This window comes from Gracilinanus agilis, chromosome 1 (genome assembly GCF_016433145.1).
Source record: "Gracilinanus agilis isolate LMUSP501 chromosome 1, AgileGrace, whole genome shotgun sequence".
NCBI classification, from domain to species: domain Eukaryota; kingdom Metazoa; phylum Chordata; class Mammalia; order Didelphimorphia; family Didelphidae; genus Gracilinanus; species Gracilinanus agilis.
The window spans coordinates 791,901,205-791,913,594 of record NC_058130.1 but is presented as its reverse complement, the minus strand read 5'-3'; the positions used below and the strand labels follow the sequence as shown (position 1 = coordinate 791,913,594).

Sequence of the window (12,390 nt, the reverse complement as noted above, 5' to 3'; positions counted from 1 at the left end):
ATATATATATGTATGTACATATATATATATATATATATATATATATATATAAAATCAAAGATTATGGACAGTTTTATACCCCTTTGGGTGTTGATTCAAAATATTCTCCAGAATGGTAGAATCAGCTGACAACTCCATAAACAAACATTAGTGTCCCTATTTTTCCACATTCCTTCCAACATTTCTCATATTCCTCTTCTGTCACATTAGCTAATCTGAGAATAATGAAATGATACCAAACAGGTGTTTTAATCAATAGTGAGTTAGAGCATTTTTATAGGACTATAGATTTCTTTTTTCTGAAAACTACTTGTTCATATCTTTTGACCATTTATCAGTAGGGGATTTATGCATGATCCTGGGCAAAATCTATCTTCTCACAGCAGTATTGGTAATTGCAAAACTACATCCTATATTCTTGTTCTTTGTCTTGTCACAACTCTATATATCTACTCTTTAACCCAACAATACCACATTTAGGTCAGTATGCCAAAGAGATCAAAGATAAGGCAAAAGAACCTACCTGCCCAAAAATATTTATGTTATCTGGTTTTTTGTGGCTAATAGCTCGAGATTGAAGAGATGCTGATAAATTTGGGAATGACTAAACAAGTTGGGTTAAACAAGTGTAATCAAATAGTATTTCACCATAAGAAATGGCAACTAAGAAGATCAAAAAAATCCTGTGATTTTTGAAGGTTTTGCTATTGATATGTACAATTATCTTGTTTGTTTTCCTAATATTTAACCAGTCCTCCATTGCTGGTATAAATTCCATCTGTTATAGTGTATGATCTCCTGATATATCGCAGTAATCTTCTTGCTAACATTTCATTTAAACTATATGTATCCAATAGATGCAGGAAAAAGCCTTTGACAAAATTCAACACCCATTCCTATTGAAAACACTAGAAAATATAGGAATAAAGAGCTTTTCCTCAAAATAATAAGCAGTCTTCATTTAAAAGCATCAGCAAGTATCATCTGTAATAAGAATAATTTATATGCCTTCCCCATATAATCAGGAGTGAAAAAGGGATTCCTATTATCACTACTACTATTTAACATTATACTAGAAATGCTAGCAGTAGCAATTAGAAAAGAAAAAGAAAATGAAGGAATTGAAGTAGGCAATGAGGAACTCTTTTCAGATGGCATGATGGTATATCTACAGAATTTGAGAAAATCCACTAAAAAGCTAGCAAACTTGCACAGTAAAAAATAAACCCATATAAACCATCAGCTTGATTATATACTTCCAACAAACCCAGCAGCAAGAGTTAGAAAGAGAAATTCCATTTGACATAACTCTAAACAAGATAAAATACCTGGAAATCTACTTGCCAAGACAAATTCAGGATTTATATGAATATAACTACAAAACACTCTTCACAGAAATAAAACTAGATCTAAACAGTCATAAAAACATCAATTGCTCATGGGTAGAATGAGCTAATATATTTAAAATGACAATTGAAACTAAATTAATTTGCTTATTCAGTGATATACCTGTCAAACTATCAAAAATGTTTATAGAATTAGAAAAATTGTTAGAATGCTTATCTGTAAGAACAACAGATAAGGAATATAAAGGAAATTAATGAAAAAAATCTGGAAAATGGAAGCCTACTATTACCAGATCTCAAACTATACTATAAAGAAATATTCATCAAAACAATATGATACTGGCTTAGAGATAGAAGGGTGGATCAAAGGAATGGGCTTAGGATAAATGACAGTAGCAAGGTAGTGTTCAATACACCCAGAGATCCCAGTTTTGGGGACAAGAATCCATTATTTGACAAAAATTGCTGAGAGAATTGGAAAACAGTATGGGAGAAATAAGGCTTAGATCAGCATTTTACACCCTATACCAAGATTAATTCAGAATGGGTAATTGACACAAATATAAAGAGGGAAATTGTATAAATTAGGTGAACATAGAATAGTATACCTGTCAGAATCTGGGGAAAGGAGGAATTTTAGACCAAGCAGCAGAAAGAGAACACCATAGAATTTAAAATGAATAATTTTGATTACATTAAATTAAAAAGTTCCTATACAAAGAAAACCAATGCAACCAAAATAAGAAAGGAAGCAACAATTGGGGGAAATTTTTTATAACAAAAATCTCTGGAAAAGGTCTCATTTCTCAGGTTTATAAGGAGCTTAGCCAACTGTACAAAAACCAAGCCATTCCCCAATTGACAAATGGTCAAGGGACATGAATAGTCAGTTTTCATATGAAGAAATCAAAAGTATCAATAAGCACATGAAAAAATCTCTCATAACAAGATAAATGCAATGAAAAACAATGCTGAGGTACCTCCCCATTCCTAGCAGATTGGCCAATATGATAGTAAAAGAAAATAATAAATGTTGGAGAGGTTATGGCAAAATCGGGACACTAATGCATTGCTGTTAGAGCTGTGAATTAATCCAGCCATTCTGGAAGACAAGTTGAAATTATGCACAAAGTGCTTTAAAGGAATACATAACCTTTGATCCAGCAATACCACTACTATGTTTGTACCCCCAAAGAGATAATAAGGAAAAATATTTGTACAAAAATATTCATAGCCACACTCTTTGTATGGCAAAAAAAAAATTGGAAAATGAAGGGTTGTCTCTCAGTCGGGGAATGGCTGAACACATTGTGGTATATGATGGGGATGGAATACTATTGTGCTACAAGGATTGATGATCTGGAGGATTTCTATATAAACCAAGAGAACCTCAATGAAGTGATACTGAGTGAAATGAGCAGAACCAGGAGAATATTCACAGAAAGTAAAACGTTGAGGAACAACCCAATATAATAGACTTTGCTACTAGTAGCAATGCAACAAGCCAGGGCACTCCTGAAGAATTTATGTAAAAGAATGTTATCCACATATAAAGAAAGAACTATGGGAGTAGAAATGCAAAAACAAAACATATGACATCTCTTATCACATGTATATATGGGTGTATAATTTGGGGTTTAGGCTTCAAAAGATTTCTCTATAGCAAAAAAGAATAACATGGAAATAGGTATCAAGTGATAGCATTTGTACAGCACAGTGGAATTGCTTGTTGGCTCTGGGAGCAGGGAGATAAGGAGTGGGAAGAAAATGAATCATGGAAACATGTAAAAATATTTAAAAATAAAAATTAATTTAAAATAAACTTTCTATCAGTATTCATTTGGGAAATCATTCTGCAATCTTCTTTCTTTGTGTTTTCTCTTTCTGATTTCTGTATCACAAAAGTAATTTTTTTCCACTCTTTCTTTCCCTATTTTCTCTTTTTATAAAGTATTAGAATTAATTGTTCAGGGGGCAGCTGGGTAGCTCAGTGGAGTGAGAGTCAGGCCTAGAGACAGGAGGTCCTAGGTTCAAGCCCGGCCTCAGCTACTTCCCAGCTGTGTGACCCTGGCCAAGTCACTTGACCCCCATTGCCCACCCTTACCAATATTCCACCTATGAGACAATACACCAAAGTACAAGGGTTTTAAAAAAAAAGAATCCCATGGATCACAGAAAATAAACTTAAAAAAAAAAAGAATTAATTGTTCTTCCTATATTTGGGAAAATTTGCCTGTGAATCCATTTGGCTCTGGAGATTTTTTCTTAGGTAGCTTATTAATGGCTTGTTCAGTTTCTTTTTATTTTTTCCTTTAAGTCTTTTTCTAAGGGAGTGTTATTTAAGTATTATATTTCTGCTGCTAATCAGAGCAATTATATTATTGTAGGTATTCATTCATTTAACTTAGAATGTTAGATTTGTTGTGTACTTCACTTTACATTAGTTCATATAAGTCTTCTCAGGTTTTTTATGAAATGATCTTATTCAGCATTTATTTCAAAATAATAATATTCCCTCATATTCATATAACATAACTAATTCAATTATTCCCAAACTGATGAGAAACCTCACAGTAATTCATCACCTCCATAAAAAGAACTGGTATAAATAGTTTTCTATCCACTGGTCTTTTTCCTTTTTTTTAAAGCTCTTTTAAGTTCATGCAAAATAGTATTGTCATTGTATCAAAGGATATGCCCGATTTAGTAACTTTTGAGGCATACTTCCAAACTGCTTTCCACAATAGTTAATAATATGTCAAGTTCCCATAGCTCCTCCAACCTTTATGATTTTCTTTGATTGTCAACTTTTCCAATTCCATAAACATAAGGTAGAACCTCGTAGTTGCTTTCATTTACATTTCTCTGTGTTCCTAGTTCTAATGATCCTTAACCATACCTTCCTTTAAAAACTGCCTGTTTATTTCTTTAATTATTTATCTGTTTGGTTATAAGTATTCTTCCTGGTGAATCTATGTCTCAGATATCTTGAAAATACAGCTTTTATCCAAGAAAATTATTTAACTATATTCCCACCAATTATTTATTTCTCTTCTAATTTGATATACCTGCCACTATTTCTGCAAAAAACTTTATAGTTTTATGTTGTCAGAATTGTCCATTCTCTGCTGTGCCCCTCAATCCTCTGACTGATCATGAATTGTTTCATGATCCACTAATATGAAAGGTATTTTTATTTATTCCTCAAATGTCTTTTTATATCATTCTTTATGTTTAAGGTATGCACCTTATTTCAGGTTATCTTGGCATATGATATAAGATTTTGATCTATTACATGACACTGCAGGACTGTTTTTCAGTTTTCCTAGCAATTTTAATTAATATTAAATTCTTATCCCTAGTATCTGAAGTGTTTAGTGTTATCGAACTTAGGGTATTATGATTGCTTACTTCAGTGTGTTGTATAGCTGATCTATTCCATAAGTTAACTTGTATTTCTTATATAATATCAAATGATTTCAATGATTACTACTTAGTAAAATATGAGTTGTTGTTACTAGGTCCTTCCTAATACATGTCATAATTTCCCTTGAGATTATTGTTAATTTTTTCATTCAGGTCAATTTAATTAATATTTTCCTACATATGTGAAAGGATTCATTGGAAGTTTAATGCAGAATAAATATATTAATTTAGATATTCTTGAAATTTAAGTAGTGAAATTTTAAATCTACCACCCTTATTCTAACACAACACAATTTATTGATAATGTATACTTTTCTGAAATTGTTCAATAATATGAAAGGTGCTAAAATGAAAATGTCCTACTTTTCTTTCCCATCCAGATCAGCTATGGGCCTTTTGATTCCATCCTGAGTGACAAGACCCAGTTCTCTTCACTCTACCAAATGGCCCAAAGGGACTCTTCCCTGCACCATGGTATGGTCAGGTTAATGGTAAAATTTGCATGGACATGGGTAGGTCTGGTGACCACAGATGATATGAGAGGTGAAGAATTCCTCTGGAACTTAAGAGGGGACATGATTAAGCATGACATCTGTCTAGCCTATACTGAGAAGCTCCCAGTCAGTGAGAGAAGACACACAGAATCTCATGATATGTTCATGCCACGTATTATACAATCCTCAGTCAGAGTCATCATCATTCATGGTGACACGGAATCACTCATGATTCTCAGGTATTCACAGCCTATTTTTTATCACGCTTTATGGAAGGTCTGGATCACCACTTCTCATTGGGACATCACCATGAGACCCCAGTGGAATGATGGGTACAGTTTCCATGGAGCACTTTCATTTTCCCAGATGACAAAGGAGATTCCTGGTTTCAAGTCCTTTCTCAAGACAGTGAGCCCTGCCAAATACCCAGAGGACCCTTTATTGAAGGACTTCTGGTGCTCAGCATTCAAAGGCCTGAAAAAAATGGAAAATGAGCCAAATGAGTGCTCACCAAATGCTTCCTTGGAGATGCTTCCTCTTCAGTTCTTTGACATGGCAATGTCTGGTCTGAGTTACACCATCTACAATGCTGTGCATGCTGTGGCCAGAGCCCTGCATGAAATGTTTCTGCTGACATCAGAGAGAGAATATATAAGAGGTGAAGAAACCTGGGTGCCTCAGCCATGGCAGGTAACATTAAGTGACCCATCTGTACTAGCTATTGTGCTAGGGAGAGCATATACATCAATGCATCAAGGACTAATTATTTCTTCAATTGGGAAGATTCCCCCCCATATACACTTTGCGAATATCTATAGTATATACTCTTTTAGTTTTCTAATAAATCCATAAGTAAATAAAAAAGTATTTGTTAAGGGCTAAATGTGTGCCCAACAATATGCTCAGTACTGCGGATACAAATTTTAAAAAGTAAAATAATACAAACAAGGCAATGGAGATAGAGAAAGCACTAATAGTTTAGAGGGGGAAGACATCAACAAAGGTGATCTGGAGAAGGAGGTTCTGGAACTGTATCATGAAGTAAGAGATTCTGTGTAGAAGTGTTAAGGGTTTGGCTTTCAGTTTGGGGGAGAGTAAGGCAAGACCTCCTCTCATATTAAATGTTTTAATGTCAAACATTTTATTTATAGCAGCAATAAACTGCAAGTAAGAGCATAGAGAAATCTCACAGTTTTTCCTTCTCCCTCTTCAGTATTCTATACTGCAGATATATCTTCATGACATTTATTTTCAGTTCTTAAAAACTTAAATTCTACAGCTTTCTAGGTTTAAAATTTTATTTTATAGTTTACAAATTATTTTATTATAGTTTCAGCATTTAGATTATGGATTTATTTAAAACATTTTTATTTGATACTACAAAATATAGAGTAATGAGATTTGGAGACCTGCATCCAGGAAAGTAGCATTTTATAAGGAGAAATATGACTTACAGCACAGCTTAGCGATTCTTACAAAGGGATTTGTATATACTGTCTTGCTGAATCAATTACACAACTACTTAGAAATTGTATTGAAGAAAAATATCCATTACTTATATTTACAGCTTGCATTTTCAAAAGGCATTGTCAAGTACTAACTGATGCATCCCTCCCCCTGCCTAAAGTAGAGGGAGAGCCCTTGAGTAACCCAGTACATCTGGGGAACTAGTTTGTCTAAGGATGTGAAAGACTTAGAGTATGAAACAGGTTAACCCAAGGTGGAAAGGACCGTATTGAGTTATTCCATCCACTTTCATTGCTGTTAAGGTTACAGGACAGCCTGGTTAGACTCATTTTCCCATGTTGTATCTTTTATGCCTCCAGAGATAACCCCAGTACCAGACTTATGCACCTGTGGAGATCTTAAATGACTCTTTGGGAAGATCCCTAGATGAGCCATGAAGACATTTCTTGGGTATTTCTTCTCCAGGGTCAAAAACTTTAAACTTTAGATGATGGCTCAGGAAAGCTGCATGCCTATCCAGTCTCCTCATCTGCTGGATGTTTCTTAGTCCTTCTTTCACTCATAGACCCCTTCTAAACTCACTTCATCTCAGTCAGGGATAGCTCCTGGACATTTATCTGCCTGATGTAGTTACAGAAGATAAGACCTTCATCCCTCATAAACCCAAAATGAATTTTGGGTTGAAATTGTTTGAAGGAAGAATGATGAGGGAAGGCAGGCCCCCCTAGTATGGGCAGTGCTTGTGGTCTCTGGTGAGTATTATTTGTCCCAATTAAGGAGAATGCCCATATACCAATTAACCCGATAGCTGTATGTAACATACACACTCCTACCCCTGGAAAGGAGAAGGACACACACATACTCCCTAGAGGAGAAGAGCTTACCCTTTTGTCTTGCCCCCAAAATCCACAACAAAGTCTTGTTTTATTCCCTTTGGAGAAGGTTTGAAGTTGAATTCTTTAAAGAATAATACAGAAAAACAATTTGTCCTCATCAGTGACTCAGTAACTCGAAGACTCACTTCATATCAAGATTGAGGTCAGAGTCTTCCAACTCAGAATGGCCCAGGAAAGACATGTTATGGAGAACATAAATTAGAGTAGGGGAAGGAAGTAGGGCTTCTTACCTTGGAATTGCAAATAAAGGATGTTGCTAAGAGAACACTGTGCATGTTGCTGTACTACTGGCTGGAAGGGAAGCAGCTAGAATGCCTGTAGAGGTGGTCTGGCTTGGGACTATGTAGGGAGGAATAAGTCTTGCTTGGAATGCTCTATGGGAGCTCCAGGATGCCCAAGGTCCAGTTTTGAGCTGGCATGGTTGGTTTGGGGAAGACACTGCTAAGAGAATGGTTGGCTACATGTGGTTGGCAACTTTTCATTCTCAGGCCTGCTTTCTATTATTTCCTAAATAATTATAAATTAAGATACAGAATCCAGAGAATTTAAATCATAGCAGGTAATATAGTCTGGGTACTACTTATTTCACTACTCATTATCTCATAATCTTTCCATATTTAAAAAATGAATCTGCTCATCATTTCTTATGGCATAATAGTATTCCATCACAATCCTATGCCTCAGTCTAGTTGATCATTCCTCAATTAATGGACATCTGCTTGCTTTCCAGTTCTTTGCCACTACAAAAAGAAATGCTATAAAAATTTTGGAACATCTAGATTCCTTTTCTTTTCCCTAATCTCCTTGGGAAGCAGACCCAGTAATAATAATATACAGAGGATATACAGAGTTTTATAACTCAGGGAGAGTAATTTCAAATTACTACTAGGGAAAAGTCTGAAAAGAATTGCTAGATCAGAGAATTTTATTTTTTACTATTTTCACTCAAATTAAAAGGAAGTTTTAAATATAATTCTATACTACAGATTCTAAAATGAATCATCTCGAATTTGTGAAAAGCTCAAGGTTTTGAGTTTTTTGTGAAAAGCTTTGTCCTCAAGGTGCTAAAGTTCTTTTGGAGAAAATTATGTACATGTGTAAATTTATTCAAAATAAATAAAAAGGAAAATGAGACAATGCATAATCTAAATATTCTGGTCTAAAAGGCTGAATGAATGCATTCTATTTGGAAGTAGTCAAGGCAAAGATAGGGAGGAAAAAGATATCATATACAGTTCAATCCATTGCAAAAAAGAGAGGCTAACTATGATATAGAGTGTAAAGGAAATAAGATTAAATATAATGGACATCCTTTCTTTAAATGGCATTTAAATATGATGTCTTTTGAATACATTCCAAATTATTAATATGAGGCTAGGCCAGACTTAAGTTTGGGAATTATTTGACTTTGAAATTCAGAGTGATGTTCTGAGCACTACATGCAGGGATGATTGGAACCTCCAACTCAGATTTCAATTAACATCTTTTTAGCCAACATTTCTTCAACATCCAACAGTGTCAATAAAAATCAGTACCCTTGATCCTGAAAAAATTAAACTATTCCATAGAATACTGAGTCTACTCTTTAGATTGTTTCTTACAGAAACCAAGATATTTATTACTCACACTAAACAAGAGCAATAACTTCGGGCTATGAGGACTGGGATATCCTACATCTTACTTTTGTAAGAGCCCTGACTTTGGGCACTAGACAGTGACTGATATTTCTCTTCCCTTTCAGCTCCACAATTATCTGAAGAAAATGCACTTCATCAATAGTGCTGGTGACCAAGTATTTTTGGATGATATGGAAAATTCTGAGGCTCATTATAACATTGTGGAGTACTTGTTCTTTCACAATGAGACTGAAACTCTGGTGAAAGTGGGACAGTTCATTCCAAATGCTCCATATGGTCAAGATTTTACCATTTATAATGAGGCAATAGTGTGGGGCTGGAATGAGCCAAAGGTCAGAGACAATTTCAGTTTTAATTCAGGGCTTTCAATCATGGAAATACATCATATTTCTTAAATCATTGTTAAAAATGATTGAGGGAGAAATCCATTGGCATGTTATTCTCAATAGACATGTGTGTGTTAATCTTGGCTGGGCTTCCCTCCTCACTAACACTGAGAGCTTCAAGGGGTTTATCTCTGTGATGGTATTGTGAACAGAGATGGTTAGGAACCAGTGTTCAGACAAAGGACCTATTGGGGTTTGTTTTATATTTGATTGTCAGGACTTAACAAATGGCCTGGCACCCTCAAAGTCCACTCTGAACCCAGCTCTCTATCAGGGAGACAACGATAGTGGCCGACTTCAGGTTTAGCTTAACAGAGGTCTAATAGAGTTGTCTCCCCCACATTCCCCTTCACCCTCAGCCCAACACAGGTATTCTCAAAGAAATCTACTCTGACTGCATTTTCTCACAACGGGGGGTGGGGGGTTATTATTTTAGGATCAGGGATGGGATAGGATAGTGGGAACAGGAAATCCTGTTCTAACCCACAAGTAGTTTGAGGTCTCTATGGCGTATGCTAAGCCAATGGCTTTGGCTTCAAACGTTCTTCTTTCCTCTAGCTTGTCAGCTGCCCTAAGCTAATGACAGCTAGCAAGTGTCTCTCTTTAATAGACATAGGAAAGGTAAAATGTCTTCAGGCTGGCTCCGTAAGATTTCTAGGTCAAAACCCCTCCAGCTGCGGTAGATGTCCAGTCAGCCTCTTGATGTTTGTTTAGGAGCAATACAGGAACATTTTCAGGGCTTCAAGCTCAAAGAAAGATTGGGAAAAATTGGGAAAACCCCGGGTATCCAAATATAGAATCCTGAGGTGAGGTAAAGTCCCCTGTCTCCACCTGAGTCCAGAGAAAAAGTGCCTCTCCAGCAGTTCTACCTCCCACAATCCTCTGTTGCTCTTCCCAACGGACACTCCTGTCCTTCAATCCCCCTTGCAACATTTCAATACACTCTTCTTTGTGCCAAACTTTTTCTACATCATCTACACAAAGAGCTTTTGAAAGGTTAAAATCCTCCACAAATGTTAGCTATTCTTATAAATTCATACCCAAATCATAATCTGGTCCCTCTTTCCATTTTCTTCCCAGGATGACAAAGAATAAGTAGTCAAATCACTCAATTTATTTTACAAAATTCACTGCATTTCTGAATATTCAAAAACAATTTCTCAAATTGTATTTACCAAATTACAGCTGGATTTATTATTTACTTTCCTTTAAAAACTGAACTCCATCACAGCTTTGACTCTGCCTTACATCATATGTGAACAAAAAATTAATGTAGATATTCTAGATATTATTCAACCTTTCTTTTAACCATCAGAGTTCTTACAATGGACAGGATTACACATAGAATTATAGAAAATTATAACTGAAAGGGACCTTTGCAGGTCATCAATCTCCTTTTTCAGATGACAAATCTGAAACCCAAAGCAGAGGAGTAGCTCAGCCAAAGTCACATGGCTACTAATGAATGCGGATTGAAATTATATATCTTGAATATATGTCTAGTGGGCATTCTCTTATACATACTCATTGATTAATGGGCCTGGAAGAAGTCCATAGCTCTTTAATAAAATATCTTGCCTTGGCTCAAAATGACATGAATTCTCACGAATAATTTAATATATCATGTGTTGTTAGGGCCCAGATCCTTGAAGCTGTGTAATTAGAATTTGCTCTCCAGGACTCTCTTACCTAGGATCCTATTTTCATACTCAGTCAGCATACTAACCTAGGGAAGATATAAGTTTTGTGTAGCTCCTCCCTCTCTCTATCTTCCCAGTAAAGCTGTTGTGGAGGTTGGGTGAGAGTCAAGCAGGAGATTTTTACCCACATGTTTTTACTAGGTTTTCTAATTGTGTTTTTTATTTCTTCTACTTCAAGTGATTGTTAATAAACTTTATAAAATATAATACTTGGTGTTATTGGATATTACTTCAAATTTTACAAAGCATTTTCTTTCCTTTTCACTGTTCAGGTTCCTCAAGCTGTGTGCAGTGATAGCTGTGGCCCTGGTTTCAGGAAAACCCCAAGGGAGGGAGAGCCTGTCTGCTGCTTTGACTGTTCTTCATGCCCAGAGGGGGAGATTTCCAATCAAACAAGTAAATATTTGCAATGACCTTCCCTACCAAAGTCACTAAAAATATAAACAACTGGTATTTGGATCTTGAGGTCATGTGGAATTCATGGGAACATCAAAGAAAGAGTAGCAAGATATGCAGCCACAAGGAGGAGCTGATTGTTTTCCCTTTGTCCATCTCACTTGCTTGGTCTTTTCAGGTAATATATATCTTGTCATGGGTATGATGATCAGCTGGATTAATATGTAGAGTCATCTAGAAGTAGAGGAGCCTCAGCAGCCATCTAGTTCAATTCCTTCTAATCAAGGAAAGAATGGAGAGTGTGACTGCTAAGACTTTTGGGGGTTAAGTGACTTGCCCAAGGTGATAACTGTTAAAAAAAAACAGAGGTAGGATCTCCACTTGGTTCCTCTGAGGCGGTGTTTTTTTGTTGTTGTTTGGCCTTTTTAAAAGAAGACTAATGACATAAGCAGATGATGTCTAGTCTTGTGCATAACTTGGATTTAAGTGTCATTGAATTGAACAAAGTCATTAGCCTGACTTGTTCTTCCAGAGTCATTGAGTTCAAGTGAGAAGGCAAAAGTCAGGATGACTGGTAATAATACTGGAGGTAGTAGATGATATCAGCATCTTCAATGTCTATCTATGTTCTGAGCACTCCAT

At 35.7% G+C, this 12,390-nt stretch overlaps 1 protein-coding gene across 1 annotated transcript in view; it reads left to right on the top strand.

The window, feature by feature from the left end:
- Nucleotides 1–12,390, top strand: part of LOC123230502 (vomeronasal type-2 receptor 26-like) — a 36,149-nt gene that overhangs the window by 4,349 nt on the left and 19,410 nt on the right. The window contains exons 3-5 of the mRNA XM_044656644.1: nucleotides 5,153–5,956; nucleotides 9,371–9,598; nucleotides 11,625–11,748. Coding sequence (XP_044512579.1) covers nucleotides 5,153–5,956; nucleotides 9,371–9,598; nucleotides 11,625–11,748 — 1,156 coding nt within the window. The remainder of the gene's footprint in view (nucleotides 1–5,152; nucleotides 5,957–9,370; nucleotides 9,599–11,624; nucleotides 11,749–12,390) is intronic.